The 22,389-nt window shown below is 40.0% G+C and overlaps 1 protein-coding gene across 12 annotated transcripts in view; it reads left to right on the forward strand.

Moving 5' to 3' along the window:
* Window positions 1–22,389, forward strand: part of plekha6 (pleckstrin homology domain containing, family A member 6) — a 95,194-nt gene that overhangs the window by 41,624 nt on the left and 31,181 nt on the right. For 5 of the 12 annotated variants that reach the window (XM_047805673.1, XM_047805678.1, XM_047805692.1 and 2 more), the window contains exons 1-5: window positions 6,719–6,756; window positions 12,879–12,962; window positions 14,302–14,434; window positions 15,854–15,961; window positions 17,618–17,690. In XM_047805673.1, the coding sequence (XP_047661629.1) occupies window positions 6,734–6,756; window positions 12,879–12,962; window positions 14,302–14,434; window positions 15,854–15,961; window positions 17,618–17,690 (421 nt within the window). In that variant the 5' untranslated portion in view covers window positions 6,719–6,733. Of the gene's footprint in view, window positions 1–6,718; window positions 6,757–10,985; window positions 11,056–11,149; window positions 11,275–12,878; window positions 12,963–14,301; window positions 14,435–15,853; window positions 15,962–17,617; window positions 17,691–22,315; window positions 22,377–22,389 lie in introns of those variants that run through there. The other 7 variants (XM_027144321.2, XM_027144322.2, XM_027144314.2 and 4 more) reach the window with 5 other exon arrangements.

Here is a 22,389-nt window from a genome sequence, read left to right on the forward strand (position 1 = left end):
CTGTTGGCACAAGACACGCTGTTACTGCAAAAGCTGGCAAAAAGCCATACAGTTTGTCTTATGAGAGTGAGTCTTACACCAGATCAGTTTGACTTCAGAGGCCATAAGAAAGATGTATTGATATGAGGAATGCTTTTTCTGTATCGTTGGTGAGATTGAAAACGTTCATCATAAAAGCGTAACTGAAAATAACATGAAATAAAGACTGTATGTACTTCCAGAAGATCAACCACTTCACTTCAACCACAAGCAAATATTAATCAGGTAGAACTTTGAAATAATGAGGTATATTTATATGTGTGTCATGGAAGCTTCTATAACATTTATAAAGAAAGCTTGTATTAAGTGAGCCTCAATTATCAAACTGTACATGAACAGATTTGTTTGTAAATTGTTCACAGGAGCAAAGTATTTGTTTTTTTTTTCCCCCAAGTTTCCCAACGTTTTCTTCAAATCGTATAATCATATAACAAGTTACTGTGCATTTAAATATGGATTACATATTTATTATTATTACAAATACAGACAGCTTATTAATTTTAATCATTATTGTCTGAAATGTAGTAATCCGAAACAAATACATTAATGAGGACAAACCAGACTAGCCACCCAGTTAGGACAAAAGAAATGGCACCATGTATCAGGAGGACGAGTTAATATGTGACTTGTGTTAGCTGCGGAGGCTGAACTGCGCTCTTGGAAGATTTGCACACACCATGTTTAGGATCGATTAGGCGTTATTTTGTTACTTTCCTCTCTTTGTGTGTTAACTTTTATAGAGTTTTATGCGTGTTATAAAATAAAGGTTAAATCTGCTGCGTCATGAACGTGCTTTGAAATTTGCAAGCAATATACATACATGACTACATGGAATTATTAGGTAGCTGTGACCTACAGAAACATTCACTCACAGCTATATTTCAAGATTTTTAAATGTGAGGCTCAGTGTGCATCTCCTGATTAAGTCTGAAATAGAAAGTCAAGCAGTTTTTTTAATTACTGCGTCCATCCTCACGGCACCTGTGCTAAAGCTGTAAATCTCTCTGCTGCAATTTACACAATACAGGATTTGTCAAATTGTGGCCCACAATATGCCATCACTATATCAGGGTACAGAGGATTAGGAAAGATTTGCCTGGACTAAAATGTGTCATTCATTTTAAAACTCCATGAAGGGCAAATTTCATGACTATTCTCCGAGGAAACTGCAGATATCCATCCACATGGCCTGGTTATATCTGAGTCACTGTTCCTTCATGAAAAGAGATCTTAAAACCGTATTAACACCTGAATGTTTAGCATCTGCCCATGGAAACCAATTCAACTCCTACTCGTCAATGTTTGTTTTCATATTTAGCTCGTCCAAGCTAATTAAATGGCACAGGTGATCTGGTAGCTCTAAAGCAGCGATTGGTTGGTTGGGGTTTTTCTGAGCTCACTAGACTTATTTTATTCCAAATTAGGAAGTAGACTTCCTGAGTGCAATAATTTATTTTTTAGAATGAAAACCTAAACATTTACTGTAGACCTATTTTACTGTATATCTCTACCACTGACAGTAGAGTGAATAATATTCACTTGCATGTACCTGCTCTTACCTAAACATTGTTGCAGACCATATACTAACAGTGTTCCTAAGAAGGTATCCTCGTTTAGCCTGATTATGCATCCTGCCACACTGCAAGAACTGCCCAAGGGTTCAAGGTGTTGACTTGGGCCTCTCTAAGTGGTAGGTTGGTGGCAGAAGATGAACGTACACAATATTATGCAGGTTTTAATGTTACGGCTGATAGGTGTGTGTAGGAGTAGGAGGTGCCTGTGTGTGTGTGTGTGTGTGTGTGTGTGTGTGTGTGTGTGTGTGTGTGTGTGTGTGTGTGTGTGTGTGTGTGTGTAGGATTTTTTTTCCACACTTACTCAGCATTTTTATTTAATTTTATTTTTTACACACATGCTGAACACTTTGTATGTGTTGGAAATTGTGTGTAATAATTATCCTGGGCCATGAGATCAATTTACTGTACCTGTAAGTAAGAGCCTGGGATTCTCTCTTATCTACATGAAGCTAGGTTGACATGGATGTGCTGGTGCAGGCTTTGCATCTCATATAGATCTCATGACTGATGTACAGATGTTTGAGTTCATCTCATCTCTGATATGACACTTTCAACTATAACGCATACAGTAAGCAACAATGGGGATTTTATTGGACATTTTAAAATTTGCACAACTGTTTCATTGGGCAGCTGTTAAGCAAAACAAATTAATTCTTTCAGCCACCTTCATTAAGATCTTTATTCTGGTTAAGGTCAATGTGGATCCAGAGCTTATCCCTCTTTTCCTATTTTTTATTATCTACTGTATGAGTTACTATTAAAATCTTAGCATTGACTACGCAAGTGTTTGTGTTGTTTGTTATAATGAAAGAAGCCTAACCGCACAAACGCAAGTGGAAAGGCAAGAAGAGTGGAATGAAGGGATTTGTTTACCTAAGCTGAGATTGTGAGAAGGAAGACCATGTACCAGCGACAAAGTATAAACATTAAGTTGATCTATTCAAGTTGCACAAAAAGGCCACTTAACAGTAACCTTGTATAAGAACAACAACAGAAAAAAAAACACTTATATGGATGTTTTCAGTCTGGTCTGTCAGCAGATGGCTTGTGTAACAGCTTGCTGCTCGCTAATTTGATTCATTCCATATCTCACATCCGGGATCCATCAATGAACATCTTTCATTGAATAAATCATGTTTAATACTTGTTCTGAGGAGGAAACTCTTTTTCCATCCTCCTGTTATTTTTTAGATTAAAGGCTCTAGTAGGGATTTAATGAAGGAATGAATCGGAAATTTTCCAGAACAGATTGCTGCTTTGACATGTCTTTTTCTTTTTTAATTAAGAACGCCAGATTCCAAATGTAATCTGTGAATTTAGTTTAAAGCTCATTCCTAACCCTGATCTTCCACCCTGGCTAGTGTCATCTCTGCTTCAGCTTTTTGTTAACGCTTTTGCCTGCATGAAAGGAGTCTTCACTTTTTCTTTTGTTTCACCGGTATGCTTCAGCCAAACCATCGCCCTTTGAGGTACAGTAGATGTTGATCAAGATTTCAGATCTTGAGAAAGACAGAATACTGTACGAGCAGGATCACCAGGCAAACATGATCCTCCCCTTCATGTACCTGGCACCACTTGCAGTCTTTTATACGTGTGGTTTGTGCTGTGAAAGAAGATGTTATTTTTCTTTGATATCAAACTTGTTTGGATTTGAACAGTGAGTACTGATATCTTTAGTTTTTCCACAAACTAGCATCTTGTCTTCAAAAGCTTTTTTTTTTCTTTTGGGTGGTTATGATATCATTTTTCTGTCCATTGTAAAACATCTAGAGTTTTATCTACAAAAATTGTCCTCAGCCTTTTTGTCATGAATATAGTGGCTCACTTCATAACCTTAAGCAATCATGTGGTTTAAAAGCCTATGATTGTTCCAACCGATACTGCAGATACTCCAGGCTTCAAGATCGAATATCCAACAGATCAATAAGCTCCTATTCTTCTTTAGGCCTTTTCTGTTATGTGCCAAACTCTGACAGCTGATGAAATCACCATTCAAGGCTAAAGTTTCATACTATGTGCAGATTTATAGTTACAGCACACACACACGCATACACACACACACACACACAATGTACTCTTACAGTCTTTTCAGATAAGGAAACATAAACCATGTGAGATCACAAATGCATAGCACCAGTTGTCCAAGGTGTGTGCTGCTATTGGCATGTATTTTGACCTGTCACAGCATGATTTATGTTCAGCCAGATTAGTTTTTATCCCTGATAATCTCCGCTCTGATTGCGGCATCCGCAGCACCATCAATACGTCTCCATCTCCTTACTGCTCCGGAGCCAGCACCAGTAAGTCATTGCTTTGTTCACTTTTGCAACTCTGACTGTAATTGCAGTCTTGTTTGACATTTGGCAAGAGGATCAGGTGTGTGTTTTTTGATATGCTTTAATCTCAATGACCTTCTTTTATTTATCATACTGGTTTCTGTCATACATGTTTAGCAGGCCCAGTGCACAAACCTGTTCATGAGAACTAGGCACAATTAAATACAGAGAAGATTAAATGAAAATCCTCAGACATTAGAGCTTAATTAAAAGCTTGCTGTTTAGATTTCCAATCATTGCAAGAAAATGTGGTTATAAGCTGTAAAGCCTAATATTATGCATATAAGAGCCTGCTTTATGGAATGAAAGGGAGGTAAATTATTCTCAAAAGACCGCTAGGGAGAGACAAATGTGAAAGAAAGCAACAAATCAAGCAACACTTTATGATGTGTGTGATGTGTATGATGTCATCGGTATATACTCTAAACATCTCAAAAGATATGTGGACCATCGATTGACTGTGAACTTGTGAGAAATTTGACCTCATATTTTTACTCCCTTGTTTAAAGAGCGATCATTTCCAGACACAACAGGAAGTGCAAAAAAAAATGATAGAGACAGGAAGAGGAGTGACGTTTTCCACAAAGCCTGAAGGGGGAGCAGTCACCTTCAGAGAATCATAGACATTTTTCACAAGTTTGGAGTGGGGAGTGACATCCTCTATGTACCACCACAAAGCAGGAGGAACAAGCAACATCTTTAGTTAAGCATGTGACATCTGGAGCAGAGCAGGAAAGGCGGGGCAATATCCGAAGTGGATCAGGAAGGAGGAGCGATGTCCAAAGCAGTGCAGGAAGGTGGGGCAACGTTCGGAAGCAGAGCAGGAAGGTGGGGCAATGTCAGAAGCAGAGCAGTAAGGTGGGGCAATGTCAGAAGCAGAGCAGTAAGGTGGGGCAATGTTTGGAAGCAGAGCAGTAAGGTGGGGCTACTTCGAAAGCGGTACAAGAAGACAAGGCCATATCCGAAGTGGGGCAGGAAGACAGGATATTTGAAGCAGAGCCAGGCGGCATAGAGACGTTTTATTTGGAGCTGGCATACTTACAGTAGAGATGCTCACGTCAAGGCTGTGAGCCATATTGGTATCATCCGCATGTCAGTGCGGTAGACGGATGTCCTGAGATGAGCAACAAGATGGGGTGATGTCCTCAATGGTGTCAGGAGGGTGGGTCCAGCATTTTGTGCTCCCCCTTTTCAAAAAACTTCAAACAGGGGTTCATGGCTTCGAGCCATTCCCTACACTTCCCTACCCTGTTACCCTTACCCACAGCAGCTAAATCTTTTCCAGGAGTTCCTACTGGCCCCATGGTATGGTATAGCATTCAGAGGAGGAACTGTAAGTGCAGTGAGCAAACACGAAAGAACTATTTGAGGGACAAAGCAAAAACAGCGAAGCAAGGCAACAACATGAATCCAGTGATACTGACATCAGAAGACAAAACAGACACTGAGTGATGTTCAAGACATGACTTATATACGTACATCATGTGCAAAGCAGTCATGTAGCTGTTGGGAGACGTCATCCATTTAGGCCCAATGTAAGGTTGTTACCACCTGTCAGTTTGTCAGTAGGAAATTCTTGTTAATGCAATATTTTAAAAAAGTGGTTACATGTGGGATTTGTATGGATGTATTCGAAACGTAATAGTTTTAATAGTATTTGCGGTGTACAAAGATCTAGACTCAATAATATTAAGTTCTTCTTAAATTAGTCAAAGCAGCACATGCATCGTGTTAATCTGATGTGTTCGAGCTTAGAAGTGTTTGTTCAGTGCTGTTAAGAATTGTGTGGGGTGTGAAAAGTTCCTGCTGACTGCGAGTTCACTCGGCTGCCTTTCTGCACCAAGAGCTATTGATCTGTTTGGATGAGTGAGAGATCAAACCTCCATGTCTACACAGGAGAGTGTTTTATTATAAATTACACACAGCTTAAATGCAGCGTGTCCTTCTCACTGCCAACAGGGCTGCTATCTCTCTCTCTCTCTCTCTCTCTCTCTCTCTCTCTCTCTCTCTCTCTCTCTCTCTTGCTTTATCTCTCTCTCTCTCTCTCTCTCTCTCACTCTTGCTTTATCTCTCTCTCCCTCTCTCTTGCTTTATCTCTCTCTCTCTCTCTCTCTCTTGCTTTATCTCTCTCTCTCTCTCTCTTGCTTTATCTCTCTCTCTCTCTAAATGTTTCTCTCTCTCTCCACTTCTCTCTCCTTCTCTCTCTCTCTCTCTCTCTCTCTCTCTCTCTCTCTCTCTCTCTCTCTCTCTCTCTCATTTGCACATTATAAGCAATCATGAGCAATATACTGTACAGAATGAGGAAGTGAATGGGGTAAATGTACTTTTTACTGTATTTACTGTATCCGGAGTAGAATACAATACAAATATAATGTAATGGCCAGTTAGTGCCCAATATACAGCAGGGCTCTCAAGTTTTAAAGACAGGCAAGAGTGACATCTCCAACCCCCCAGCCAGGCACCCCCCCAATGAAACCCGGTTCCATAGATACAGCGGTGCGGACAGATAAATTTTGGGCACTGAGGCTTATTAAATATATGATAAGTAGTCAAAAAGTTCTTCTGGGTGAGAAATACGATGTGTGGTGGGAGAGCGTGAGAAACAAGCGAAATGAGTGACTTCACTCTCAGTGCGTGACACTTGACAGCCCTGCTACAGCGTGATTGTCAGATCCTGTGATCAAAATGCGAAACCAGCAAGTGCACTTCAGCCATCTTTACACTAGATGTCAGTATACATCTGAAGCGGCTCTAAACCTAAACACAGGAATCTACATAGAAAACATGAAGGAAATCTCAACACGACAGTAAGCAAGGACATCCTATACTATATACAACATCAGACTTTTCACCATTTTCCCTAAATGCATTCAAATGTTAAACATCTAAAGCAAGAGTCTATGTTGTGGCTAAATAATATCATCAAATTATATGTTTATAGTGAAATGTTTGTGGTTCTTGAGGCAGTTTGTTGGTTGCTGCTGTATTTTCACTAATCCCTGTGAAGCTGGAGGTTGTTACATTAATTGATAGCGCAGTTGCAATGGGACTAAAGTGTGAGAAAAGTGGACTGAAGCACTAAAAGGTTAAAATGAGGCATTATGGGTAATGTCGGATATGGTTAATTAGTAGTAATGTCAGTTGTTGTTGTTGCCCTGCGGCTGCCTCCTGTTCGGGGTCGAGGATCATCCGATCTGCATATTTGATTTTGGCACAGGTTTTACGCCAGATGCCCTCCCTGATGCAACCCCCATTTTATCTGGGCTTGGGACCAGAACTGGGAGATAAACCTCTCACTGTGGTGGTGGACCACCAGGGACATTTAGTAGTATTGTTAGTGAAAATGTTTAAACAAAGAAATAATTCAAACAATAGAATTTCATTACAAAATTAAACTTTTGGGTCAACGGACAACCACACACACACACACACACACACACACACACACACACACACACACACACACACACACACACACACACACACACACAGAGATATCTCCAGTTATAAGCATATGATATTACAAATATGCAATGATATGAACATAATTTTCTGTTTTAAGGGAAAATCAAGAGATGATTTTCATCATCTTGTTCGATACAAAGCAATATCCGTCAATAAAATGGGGAATGCCATTATTATGCATTATGTTTATTGTAGTTAATGTGTGAAAGCAATGGATTTTTAGCAGCATGCGAATCACTGTGCAGTACAGCCGTAGCCATGTTGTGGCTTACCGTGCTGCACTGGTGCCTAATTATCCATCCCCCATCCCTCCCTCCCTCCATCCATCCCTCCACTCGTCCACTGCGTCCTCCAGCAGCCCTGACGCTGTGGATGTGGCTGCTGTGAAGTGGTGACCTGTGTGTGTGTGCGTGGGGGTGTGTGTGTGTGTGTGTGTGTCCGCCATCTTGGTGAAACAGGAATTGGGGAGGAGCTTGTGGATGTACATACACACACACACACACACACACACACACACCAATATTTCTGTAATGACCTTTTGTTTGGAGTGTCCTTTTTATAACAGTTACCTATTTTTTTTATTTTATTTTTTAAAGAAAAGAAAATTATATTCTATATCATCATGTTCTGCACCAAGTTATTTATTTATTTATTTATTTATTTATTTATTTGAAAAAGGAATATGGTTGGAGAACATTCAGTATCAGTGGCTTGGGATTATGGAGAAAATAAGAGTAGGCACGGTGCCAGGTATACTCCACACAGCTGTAGTGAACTTGAACGCTTGGGGAAACAGTCTTTTATACACCGAGACGTTTCGCAAGTCAGAGCAAAGTAAGACATGCCGTTTGTCAGACTGGGATCGACTGATTGACAGGATTACATCACTATTTAATACTGATTAATTTGGAAATATTAATAGGAGCAAAAATCATTTCCTGTGAACATGCCCTTGCATGCTGTATTTTATAGGTCATTTTTTTATAGCTGACTTGCCACAACAAAGCACTGAATGTCTGTGTGATATAAGGTAAAAAAAAAAAGAAAACGCTAGTGGGATTTGAAAACAAATAAACAAACAAACAAACAAATAAATAAAAACTTCCACCTTGAAAGAAAGTATAAGCTGCTTATCGTGTGTGCTGTCGCTGGGTGATCTGTGAGTGAAGCTGCTGTTTGAGCGTTTATTAATAGAATTCATTGTAAAACCTCATGACCACTGATAAGAAACTGACCCCCCGAATGACCTTTCTCATTCCTTTATCTCGCGTGTTCCTCGGAAGAGGGATCATAACATTTATCGTAAAAGCAGCTGCGAGAGGTAAACTATAAGCAGAACTAAAGGCAGCACGGTTGCTTAGGTCTGAGTTTCAATCCAGAAGGAAAGAGATTCTTCTACAGGTTCATGCAGAAGTTAGTTACAGTGCACATGGTCATGCATCAAATCTCTGTGCACAGATATAATCAGAAGGCAGCAGAATGCATCTGTAGACCTGATCAGGTCAAAGAGACTGAAGGTAAAAGTCATAGCTACTGTAATGTCATTTTTATAGTGAAGATAAAATGTGTTGTCAAAGTGACTCCACCTTCATTCATTTCCATGGGTGCATTTTTTTTTTTTTTTTCAGTTTAAAGTGTCAGTTGTTTTCGAGCTCAAGAGTGATCCAAATATAATGAAACTCTTTCTGGTCCTCTTGAATACTGTCCTGAGAATCGTTTCTGCCGACCACTGATAGTCCCACAGAGAGTGTAGAAACGTGATCGGTCCAACTTCTTCAGGTTTCATGATGGCAGGGAAGGAGTGATTTCGAGTCCATCTATGTGTTGTGTATATTTGCACTGAGAGCATGGGGGAAAGTGTGGAAAGTGTCATGCGACTTGCATTTGTGTAAATCTCTTGCACGCTGACTTTTTTTTTTGCTGCTATTCCTGCATGACGGTATGCCATCCATCCAAAATAAGTGAGGATTTTTTTAACTGTTGCAACATCAATCCTCAGATCAAAAGGAACTCATCTATGTGTAAACATTCCTCTGGCTATAAGCCCCACCCCCATACAAGCTCCGCCCCAAACAGAGCAGTTCAAGTATTCAGGCCAAGGGTTAGACGCTTCACACATTTTCCCACATACAGTATACCACACGTGATTTGGTGGTGGTGATGTCATGTGACCATGGAATTGTTTCTTTATAACCTGACTTTAGCTTTTCACTTCTGTTGATTGGCCTTAGGCTTCACAATTCATAAAAACTGTTCATTTGAGATTATCTTTATTAACAAAACAGGGTTATTTTACAAAATTCATCAGGCATCATTAACGTCGTTCCTTTTCCACCAACATCTACGCTGGTGAACCGCTGCTGCTGAAGATAGAACTGATGGTTATATTAGTTTATGTCTACAAGTGAAATCTTTTTGCCCAGTGCTTAAATAAATGCCTAATGTTTCTGCTATTATTCATTTCATAGAAATTTTGATCCTTTAAATCAAACAGGGAATTTAACTCTCTTTGTCTTGTCAGCAACAGACCTGATTTATAAAGGAGCATAAATGCTGACCCTGTTATAATAGATTGAAATAGCTCACATGAATAAAAAATGTCACGTTCACTTACAGTACAGCGACTCGCAGTGACAAAAAAACGACAGATCGTTCATTTTCTGCGAGAGCTGGTGACTGGATGTGTCCAGTGGTGAGACCAAGTTGAGAAAAGTTGGGAAAAATGGACTACCAATGAGAGTAAAGACAGTACACTGCTGAATTATATATAAAAACACCTAATCTTCCTCTAGAATGTTACGTTTTAGCAGCAGGATAACACATTTGTTGTCAAGTGTTATCCCTATGCCAATAACACGGCTAGATGTGTGAACGCAGCATTATCTAGATGTATCATCTCTATTATTGTACCACTGAGCAATGGCTGTCTTTGAAACACTGATCTTATTAGTGTAAAGCAACAACAATGTGTCTGGGTAAGATGAGGAAGAAGGAGGGTTCTGACTGGCTAACAGGGTTTAAACCCCACCCCATTCCACTCAGTACTCTGTAGCAGGTTTTGCAGTCATAGCTCCCCCAATAGGTTTGTTGGTCATCATTAACGAATGTCCACAGCTTTGCCCTCTGATTTCCAGCCTCACGTGGGTCATTCAGTGTCACATGGTCATGTTGTATTGTTGTTGTTTTTTTTTCTTTTGGTGGGGGGAGTTTCCTTTATGACAGAATGAAGACTTGAGAGATTGAGAGAAAAAAGAAACAGTTGCAGGGACCAAACAAGCTGAGCAGTGCAGTTCTGGAAAGCAGGAGAGCACATGGGAGGTATAGAGAGACGGAACGAGTGACAGCGAGGGAAAGAGAGCGAGAGAAAGAGAGAGAGAGAATGAGAGAACGATAGAGGCTATGTTCTCAAGGAGAGGAAAGGAGGACAGCAATTATTGTATCTAGCACCCAACAGACACTCCTGGCATCAGCTGCTCTCTCTCTTTCTCTTCCTCTCTCTCTCTCTCTCTCTCTCTCTCTCTCTCTCTCTCTCTCTCTCTCTCTCTCACACTCTGTCTCTCTGGCCATCTGGTGCTCACCGTGTTTGTTATATAATTGATCCGAGGAAATATGCTGAAGTTCCGAGCGGACCGGCGAGTCAGGTAGGTGAGGTGGTGACACTGCAGGGACGCTTTAGCGGAGCATGGCAGCGTGAGAGAGGGAGAGAAAGAGAGAGAGGAAGAGACGGATAAGGAAGGGGGAAGTTTATAGTGAGCGAGCTACAGAGAGGCAGGCAGCTGCAGAGGCAGCATGACTGGAAACTCGGAGCTGGAGGTCAGGCAGGACTGCAATGCAGTGCTGGAGGGAGACATCCATGACTCGTAGGCGATCCTATTAAGCTTTTTTGTACCTCAGCATTTGTGTGAGTGTTGCTGTTTAGACGTGTGTTTAATGTCAGCATTCATTGGTCATGTGCTCCAAGAAATATTGCTTGTAGTCCAATTGATTTAAAATCGTGCACAGATTAGAATGTTTTCCAGAATGTCTTGTACGTGTTGGATATAGTGCAGGGATTGGTTCTGTTTCTATATAGGTTTCTGGGTTATACATGATAAAGCATGCTCAGTTGCAAGACCCTAAGAGATTACACACACACACACACACACACACACATATACACACACATACACACGTTTCTCCGCTAATGTTCTAGATTTGTCCATCTGCCTTTAGAGCGACTGAATTCCTGACAGTTGTCTGTTGTTTTTTACATGCAATTTCTTTGTGTGTGTGTGTGTGTGTGTGTGTGTGAGAGAGAGAGAGAGAGAGAGAGAGAGAGAGAGAGAGAGAGAGAGAGAGAGAGAGAGAACGGAGTATGGGAATCAGCAGACTGCCCTGACAGCTTGTGCTTGTATTATTTGGCATGTCATTCTAAAGCATAATTCTTCGTAGGAAGTGAGACATTTCTAGTCTGCCAAAGATCTTCAGTTCATGTCCATGCTGCACTTCCATCCTGAACCCTTAACCAGCTCCTCCCTTGTCACAGTGAAACACTCCACAACACTCCACTTCTTTCCCTCTTAATAATTCAGCCGAATTCACAACAGCTGCCGAATGCACCGTACTGCTAAACAGCTCTTTACATATGTTTGTTTAGATTTTGTCCATCGGCTACGGCTTTTGTTCTCCCTCTCGCTTCTGTGGAAATGAGCAGAAATAACAATTCAGACAATATGGACAGTAACATTGTTTATGATCTTTATATATGACGGTCATAGCAACATGTTAAAACACATCAGTTAAACATCTGACTGTGTTTATGATCATGCCAAAGTGCAGCATCAAACAAACACACACACACACACACACACACACACACACACACACACACACACACACACACACACACACACACACACACACACACACACACTCTCCCACTCCAGTAGATGTGAAATCAGTTCCTGTGAAGCAGCTGCCTTCTGTATAAAGTATGAAACTCTTTTCGTTTAAGACACCAGTCCCTGGAGCTCAGCCTATCAGAGTTCTGTAAAGTGGGAAGAGATACAGAGATACTGCGTTCAGTCACAAGTGGCTGAAAGTGAGTGACTGTCAGGCTAAAGGCAGAACACGAGCATGATAGCGTCACTTAGCTACCAGGACTTTGGATATGATACGTTTCTACACACTCTAGGCCAGGATGCTGTTATTGTTGCCTATGTTTTATGTTTAGTTTTGCTTCAAATATTTATTCGTGGCTGTTTAAACTGTTACGGCCATGGTCTCTCACACACGCACACACACACAGGCTAAATGGGTGTGTATTGATTGAGTGTAACACTGTACTGCTAACTGTTGAATTATTAAGCAAGTTGGACGATCCTGCTTTGCCATTTTACAGGATTGTTGTGACTAGTCTGGAAAAGTGTCATGGTTTTGCAAGCTAAACATTTATACTACTGTTCATTTTCTTTCCGTTTTCCAGTCAGAATGAGCCGAACGGGCCAGCTGGGCTCCCAGTGATCCATACTCGTCTGGAGGAGAACGGACAGATCCAGAAAGAGTTGCAGTAAGTGTGCCATTCTTTCTTTCTGACACTCAACCAATAGCCTAAAATTACAGGTGTGCAGGTTTACATAGTGAGGATAGTGAAAAATGCACAGCTTGAAGATGATACATGAGCAAAATGTGTATTATATCATATTTGGGAGAATGAGAAACCCAGCATGTGTCAATGACTTGGGTTGGATTTTAAATACTGTATAAAGAAGACATAAAATGGGACTGAACAGAAAGCATGAACTGTGTGTTAAAGCCTGAACTAATGTGTGTGTGTGTTTATGTTTGTATGTGTACTGAATTCATTAGCATCACCCTGACTGATGCACCAATATCCAAATTATCGTAAAGGCTTAAGCTTTTTTTTTTATTTAATGTAAATTCCGCATTGCATACGTGTCACCATTTTCGGATTTCTTTGAATTCGTCAGAGGACTGATAAAAGATTTATGTTGAGAGAGTTGCCTCTCAGTACCTGTGAGAGACAGGTAGAGACAGTACCTGTGTTGTTGAGGATCAATACAGAGCCTCCACAGTATGTTAATAAAGTTGAATGCCTAAGTCGGATGCATTTTATTTTCTACACAGTGGATTTATTTTTTTGCATGTCAGTTAATCATGCGTGGACGAGATCACGTGCTATTGAGCCGATCACCTTCGCCATATGTGTATATGATGCAGTGTTTATGTCTGACTGGACATATTTCCTGTTGGACGTGTAACAACTCAGCACTTTAACTGAAAATCCTGCCATCATTTTACATTTTGCTCTGAATAATATGACATGATTTCTTTCATGTTTCTTGAGGGAATCTCTCCTGAACCTGAATGATCCACCTCTCTTAGACCTATTGCTTAAGAGCTGCTAGTATTTAATCAAGCTCATATTTCAGTCTGAGTTGGTTGTAAGCTTCAAAGACTTGTTGTAAATTTGTCTGTCTTGCTGGTCAGCAAATCAATGGCTTTGAGAGAAAGCTTGGAACATCCAGACCAGGGATCAATAGAACTGAACGACAAATACAGGGCAGCATATGCCATGTGCACCTCCCTCGTTCTCCGTCTGTCCTCTCACATTCTCAAATCACATTCTTTCAAAACCATCGGCTGTTCTTAAACTACAGCCTCTGGGGTGCGGCCTTGCGCTTTTGCCAGTGGAGGATAAAAATAACATGGCTCCATGTGTGCATGTCTGCCTCTTTCCCATAGTCCTACTGTAACTTTTTTTTCGTTTTTTTTGCAACTTTTCTTTCGGGTCATCCACTTTTGCAGCGCACACACTCCGTGAATCGGTTTGAGAACGAGCTCTGCGTAAATGTAATGGCTCACTGTTTGTACCTGTGTGTGTGCAGGAGCTCAGATTCGGACATGAATGGCAAGACGGGGAGCAGAGGGCCCATGAACAGCACCGTCGAGGCAAACAGCAATGCCAACAACCTCAGCATGGCATCTCATTCAATCCCAGAGGCCCAGAATCACTCACAGGTCAGTATACTGCAGTACACTGTATTAAAAACACGGAAAACAGGAGAGCAAGCTGCAATAGGTTACAGATACAGGTTTACATGTCTCAAATATTTATTTTTTTCTTGATCTTAAACATATTCTTTAACTAAAGGCTTATGTGCAAACACTTACTAATATAAACAGTATAAACTCTCTCACATGAAGTGGTTCAGAGAAACATCCAAAGGTGATATCACACACCGACCACACAATTCCACCGACTATATACAGTTGTATAAAGGAAATCATATATAATCACACTGGTGTCACCCAGATGAGGATGGGCTTCTGTTTGATTTGAGTCTGGTTCCTCTCAAGGCATCTTCCTCATATTATCTCACTAGGTTTTGCCTTGCCATCGTTGCACATTAAAATTCTAAATAACTTAGAGATCTGTTCAAACATTTGCCTGCTTCTCTATTTTAGGACCGAATATTCACAGAAGGTTCATAATTAAGTGCTGGATTTATTTTCCCTAACAACAGCTCTGACACTCATTTCAGCTGTAATTCATATCACGGTTTTATTTCAATGTGCTTGTTCTGATGCAGTACTGTTTCTATAGTAACTGCTCATTCACCGGGACTTGTGTAAGCCGGATGTTCCTCACGATCAAATCTTAAGAACAAATGGATTAGAAATGCGCTGTTATTTAACAAAGATAAAAAAAATGTAATCGCTGATACGGTGACAGCATGTAAGTACGTAGATGGAAGGAATCTCAGACATAAGCACTTTGTAACAGTCAGTAAGTTTTCGGCAAGAGAAGACAAGAGGAGCTCTCGGTCTTCGATTCCTCCGAAACATGGCAACCTGCTGGGTATTTTTTAATTAGCTTTCATAGAGAGTGATATCCAGAACTAATCTGAGACACGGACAATAACAGTGTTATTATGAGTGGTTAAAGAGCTTATTATTATGAAATATTGATGGTATTTAATAAATGGCAGTGGTATAAGAGAAATAAAACAAATTATATGTGTGATGTGAGACTGCTTAGTACTAACAAAGTCACTCTGGATATGTGCATCCTTCAAATAGCATGAATGTAAAGGTTTTATTTCTTACTAAAGATTATATGACATTGCTCCCAGTCCTGGTATTATGCTGAGATTCCAATGACTTGACACACGTGTATACTAACACACAAAGAAAAAAACCCTTGCATCTGATTTGACTTACTTGGTAATATCATGTGTAACAGAGTCATGTGTGTGAACAGGGAAAACAAAATATTGCATAATCGTCTGATCAGAAATGCTGAATAAATGATCATCGCATAATCGATCATATCATGACAGCCCAGGATTATAATTATCAATCAACCGCATTGTGTAGATGTTATGTTTGTGTCTGGTGTTCAACAAAGCATAAACATTCTCCTGTGCCTCTGTGTAGCCAGTTTCACGGACGCCTAAGAGAGCCGCCACGTTTGGGAAGCGTTCCAACTCCATGCGCCGTAACCCAAAAGCTGAAGTGACCAAGCAAGGCTGGCTCCATAAACAGGTAACGTGTGTGAGACCAACTGATATTGTTAGAATATCAGCAACGGCACATACTATCGTTTATGAACTAACACACAAACTTGCGTAGTGGCAAACATGTACGTCAGAGTACAATTGTGTGAAACAAGGTGAAATAAAAGTAACAAAAAAAGTACAACCATTTGGGCAGCTGCATTTATCATAGGTCACCCAGAGTTGTTAAAAGCTTTGAGTTACCAGTGGCTAGTGTTTCTGTGAGTTTCACCATCACTTCCACTTAGACAGAACAGCCGATTTTGTTCCATTGGTCATGAGGCACAATTAGCTTTGCCGTCATTGGGATACAGTACGAACTCATGACCCTTTCTCTTACACCATTTTAACTTAATGCATTTTCAATGACTATAGAAACTAATGCAAGGCTAAAGTCATTTAACTTAGTTACTGTCTTTTCAGTATTGATGATGGATTCATTTGGTGAAAAGTGAATATGAGACTTGATTGTGGATATTTTAAAGGAAACAGCTGTTTAATGTTCTTGTTTTAACAGAAGGAAATCAGTTTTTACAGCACAATACAGTATGATGCCAGGTTTATTTCCCTCAGAGTGCAGAAAGAATCCAGCGCACAGAGAGCAGTGGTGCATCGTGATTAAAGTCATGTTCTACTGATGGTAGGGTTGAGATAAAACTGCCGTGAGCAAAGGCTTCTACACGACTCAGGACATTTTTCTTCTATGCAAAGAAACCATTTGGTTTATTTGGTATTGTGTAGATGTCCTATAGAGGCAGTTTTTCAAATATACCAGATTGCTGTACAGAGCTATAGCTGTTTATTACAGTGATTTGCCTTCCTAGGTGTTGTTGCAGGTTAACATGTAGCAGGCAGGGCTAATCACTGCAATCTTTCAAAGCTAAAAGGCAGAAAAATATGCTTTTATTTGTTTATTTTTTTCTGATATTGTATGCGATATTGTTTTAAGATTTTGTGCAGTCAAGATAACAGCAATAGCACTGGGTGAGTGATTATTTTTGTAGCCTGGACTGGAGATTTAAGCAGGCTCTCGTTACTATCAGGTCTGCACTGCCTAGATTAGCTTTGTATTCATGCTGATATCCAACATGTTGGCATGTAAAATGCAGTAAAATCCTTACAATGCTGTAAAATAGTACAGTTGCGGTTGCAACCATAATACATGCCAGTAGGTTGGAGTATTTATTCAGTTTTTCCTTTTTCCCCATTTGGAGGAGAAACTAACAGAAGGCTAATAACATGTTGTAAAGTCTCTGGTTCGGTACAAGTGACAGAAAGAAATTGCTAAATTTTGTTTGATTTTTGGAGGTAACGGGGCATGAAGCCATGAAAGCATTCAACCAGTTTAAACGTTAATGCATCTGTCTGTCTGTCTGTCTGTCTGTCTGTCTGTCTGTCTGTCTGTCCAGTGTAATCGTTCATATTATGACATCAGTCATATTATAAATCATCTTATTATGACACCAATCAGACCTCTCGATATAATGCATTACTCAACCCTAACATTTTCATAGCCAAACTATTGAGAGATATTAGAATTAAGTCCTGATGTCTCATATCACAATCAGTGAACCTAACGCCGATTAGCTGCCGCTCGAGCCTGTTTAGAACGATTATAACAATAAAGATAATGTTCTTATTGCAGGCCAGCAGTGGTGTGAAGCAGTGGAACAAGCGCTGGTTCGTGCTCACGGATCGATGTCTCTTCTACTATAAAGGTTGGTGGAGAAGCCATTTTTTGTGTGCGTGGGTTATGTTAATATCTTTTTATATTGGTATTGCTGGCGGTGACCACACCTTTAAGATTTGATTATCCAAATGCCTTTTACCTACAACTGAACAGACCCTTTTTTTTGTATTCATTTGAATGTAGTGTCCTCTGATCCAGTCTCTTCTGCAGATCTTACATAAAACACAGCAGACAGTGTGATTCACGGGTGATCCGTCCAAACTCTTATTTAACACGCTGCTGAAAATCATGACAAAACTGGAAAGAAATTGGATTTGTATCGAGTTGAGAAAAAATGTGAAATCTTGTAAGTTGGGCAGTTTCATGGTTCTTCCTGGTCAGATTTGTATTTTTCTAGCAAGAGATCCCAGAACTTTCTCCTGCATTGTTGGCCTTATTTTTTATTTTATTTTATTTTTTTTTTTTTATGGTGAATGGAACCATTTGAATACACAGAAATGAACTATATATTTTTTATTATTTTTAGTTTGTATAATTATAAATTTCAGACTAGTTTTATGACACTAGACATTATGTACGTAGATTGTTGAAATGCCTCCATGTTGATTTGAATTTCTGAAAGTCTCAAGTGTAAAAGAGATGAAAGGGCACGTTAAAGCAGCCATTACTTAGTCACGTTCACGGCTAATTTCATGGCTGGTCAAATGTGTGTTTTATGACGGTGTCTGCAGACACACATCTGGAAAATGGTCAGTGTGTGTCTGTGTGTGGGGGAAGTGGGTGAGGGGTTTGTGTGTGTGTGTGTGTGTGTGTGTGTGTGTGTGTGTGTGTGTGTGTGTGTGTGTGTGTGTGTGTGTGTGTGTTTCTTATTTTGACCTAACCGTGAAGGTCATGCGAATAGCACAGCCTCCGAGGTCAGATGTCAGTTAGCTCCTCCCCATTCCTCCACCAATCAAAGTTATTCCACATCATGGTCTGATCAGTGGCTGCAGCTTCATTTATTATGATATGGACCAAAGCTCTACGTATATGATTAAAATGGCATTATGTGCCACGATTATAAGATTGTTGGTCAAAATGTTTTATAAAAATATAATAAAAGTATTATTTACTCAAGTGAGGCTCAATAGTGTGACATCTAAATCACTTAGTTGTTGTTAATATTATTGGTTATTATATGTTGTATTGCTAATTTTATTGAATGCCCCCTAGTGGCACGGATGCTTCGATTTCTAGGACGTGTTTCTGATCTACAGTGCAACTCATTTGCAGTTTGGGTTCTGCCTTCAGCCTACACGTGTAAATCTGCCTCAGTGATTCATATTATTGTCTTTTCAGTGAAGTATATTAAAGCAGGAGCTAATGGTGCACTCAGTGAATGAGTGGGCCTGAAGAGGAAGTGTAGGCTGAAAAGCTGGCATGCAGGTTGTGGTGCTGTGGGATCAGCTGGAGGCTTGTCGGTGTGAGCCAGGCTCTCCAGTCTCTCAGTCTCTTCCTCTCATGTATTTCTCTGAGTCACCTACAATCCTCAGCAGTGTAACACCGCTCTAACTGCGTCTGCTCTACCTGTCCGACGCTTTTGTGCTCATCGTTTTTATCAAATACATCGCTGTGGTCTCTAGTGCTCGGAGATGTCAGTGCAGAGCATTTTCTGTCATTTGAATTTCAGCCCCCAGGTGCTGAAGAGGAAAATCCTGTTGAACAAAATGCAGTTTTCATTAAAAAAAAAAATTCTAGCAGAGGTTACGGTGGAACAGTCTTTAGAGACTGTAACTATCTACTGTGTGTGTGTGTGTGGGTATATGTGAGTGAATATTCATATTGATCGTGAGCGATTCTCAAATGATTGAATTGGAATTATGGGCCAGTTACGTCACCACAAGTAAAGTCGGTTTGGGTCGTTTGATTAATCCGACCCTCTGGTCACATGGCGTCAGACCAGGCAGTTTTTCTAATCTTCCACTGAGGTAACAAAAGGTGTCCCTGTGACTCTTTACTCCCTCAGGACTGACAGCAGATCAGGCTGCATGGTTTTCTGCTCTGGTCCCTCCAGTCTGACTCTCGTATTCAGAACACTGATCTGTTGTTCCTCCATGTTCACTGAAAATAAAACTGCTCACAGTTTTTATATCCAGTCATCCATTTATAAACAGTAACCCAAAGAACCTTTGTCTGGAATAGACCTACCCTCTTTATAAATCACTATTGATGTGGTAATGGCTTTATCACAGGGCAAAAGCTTTCTGAATCCTCCTTCTCTTTCATCTGACCTCACACTTTCTTTTCTCTCGACCACAGAGCTGGCAAAACCCGCTCTAACGTGTGGGAATACCTGTGTTTCTCCACCCACTGCTGATTGTTTGAACTCATACACTGCTGTTTGAACTCATACACTGCTGTTCCCCAAGGCAAAGAATCCCACGCATTTGATCCTGGATTTTTACATACTGTACGTTGAAAAACCGCTTTTTTCTCTTTCACACGTACAGATATAGAGGTACATGATGTACTGTATATATATATATACATAAGCTGGATAAGGCTGCGAGCTGTAAGCTCATGTAAATGTAACTGTGGGGTTCTCAGAAATGATCCTGAGACATGTTTGTCTTGAGCAAACTGCATTACAACTGCTGATATTAACCCTTCATAAAAACATTTAATCAACTGGCCTTTAGAGTCAATCAGAAAAGTTAGTTTTTCATTTCCTAAAACAGGAATCATCAATAACTTGACTATAAAATATGCAAGCATTTTTTTTGTTGTTAACCTACAATGCCCAGACCACACCAAAAAAAAAAAAAGATATGTACGTATATATGTTATGTAATGTGACTAAATACTAGATCGAAAGATATAGAGTGAACATGATCAGTTCACCTCGTATTAACGTTACACTGTGGAACAACTCGAGGATATTGGCGCTGATGGAAACTGTATCTGTAGTGTTTAATATTTGGCAATTAAATCATGTATGTTAGAATAGTGCACTGGTAACGTATATGTTGAAAAAAACGCAAAAATCATTCATGTTCCTCAATTCAATCACGTGTCTGAAGTACACACTTAAATTGAAGTTAACTCATTGAACTTTTTTTTTTTAATCTAGCAAACTAAGTCAAAAACCTGATTGCAAAGCTAATAATATATAAGGATTAATAAATATAAGGAACATTAGTACAGTTTAGATTCTCTCGAACTCGACCTGAGTTCTTATTAAAGAGCAATAAAGAGTAAACTCACATCTCCAGACTGCTTTAACACATAATGCATCAAGTCCATAAAAAGCACTTTCCGGTGAAAATAGTTCTTGTGTCCAAAAGTCTCAATACATGCTCCGAATTCACGGGAATCCAATCTGGAAAATTGCTCTGTCTAAGGCATTTAGAAGGAGCGTAGCATCTAGAAGGTCATGAGGCATTATAGGTCAAGGTGATGGAGGAATGGTGAAATCAGGCAGAAACCCCTCAGGGTCTGTAAATCACATCCCTGGGGGTTTCTAACCTTTTGAAGCTTTTATTTTATTTATCATTTTCTTAATGATGGCATAGATTACAACCCATCATTATCCAGTGTATGATATTTATTATTGTTAACTCAAAACCAGCCTATAAGTAATGTCTGGGACTCGTTTGTTCTCCCTGTGAAGAGTTCAGGAATAAAATATCGTACATATTTGAATAATCATGCTAATATTTGACTACCTGAGGATTATGTTCATGAACCTGTCCTGAGAAGTTCGGTGTTAATTCATTTGCTGTTCCAGGCAGTAAGAGGGATGAGCTGAAAGGTTTGAGCTGATGGTGATCACCAGACCAAAGTCAGATGAAGCTCGCAGGTCTAATTTTTTTGACTGGAGAAATCTGTTTATATTCCACACGCTTCATTTCAGAACAATTGACACCCCATGAGCAAAAAGGATTGTGTCCTTTGTAACAGTTAGAGGAAAGTTGGCACTCGTAACAATCTTCACCCTCATAGAACAGAATATAACAGTATTTGTGACCTTTGACCATTTCCTGTTTCATCAGCATCATATTTAATAAATGGGAACAGCTGAAGCGATGGTGAGGAAGATCACAGTTTCATTAGAGCACTTTTAGACATTCCTTTTCATGAAGGGTGCCAGTATTCCGACGTTCCTGTTCGTACTTTTTAGCACACGGCCGTTTCATCCAAGATTATTAAGTAGTTAAGTTATAGGCCACTAATGGCTTCACTGATGGTCCTTTGCTCGATCAGGGCTCGCTCCCTCATTCCCTGTATTATTTTTTATAAGTGATTCAGCTAAGCAGACTTATAATTACGTGTGGGTGTCGAGCGAGGCCTGTGTTGATGGCATGATTCAAACCTGTTGACTTTGCCTGAGTCTTTCTCTGGCTAATTATTCTATTCTTCACCTCCTCTCTGCTCTCCTGCTGCGATTAGTCCCGGATCACCGATTCTGTTTAACGTCTTTTAGAGTTAAAAGCATTTGGAAATGACACTCTGTGACTATAGTGCTATAGTGGACATAAACAGCAGACACTGTCCTTTTTAGTGGTAAGTAGATCGAGAGTGCACTTGGACTTGGACTTTTTGTTATTATGTCCTTTGGTTCATCTTGCACAGCTGATTTGTGCCTTAAGCGTTATATAATTGTATAAATGAATTACAGAATCCTGCTGAATGGCATCGGAAGCTCGCTCCAGGAGGCTGAAGTTTCTTTTCTTCCGTAAGTTCAATGA

This window comes from Tachysurus fulvidraco, chromosome 2, assembly GCF_022655615.1.
Source record: "Tachysurus fulvidraco isolate hzauxx_2018 chromosome 2, HZAU_PFXX_2.0, whole genome shotgun sequence".
NCBI lineage: Eukaryota > Metazoa > Chordata > Actinopteri > Siluriformes > Bagridae > Tachysurus > Tachysurus fulvidraco.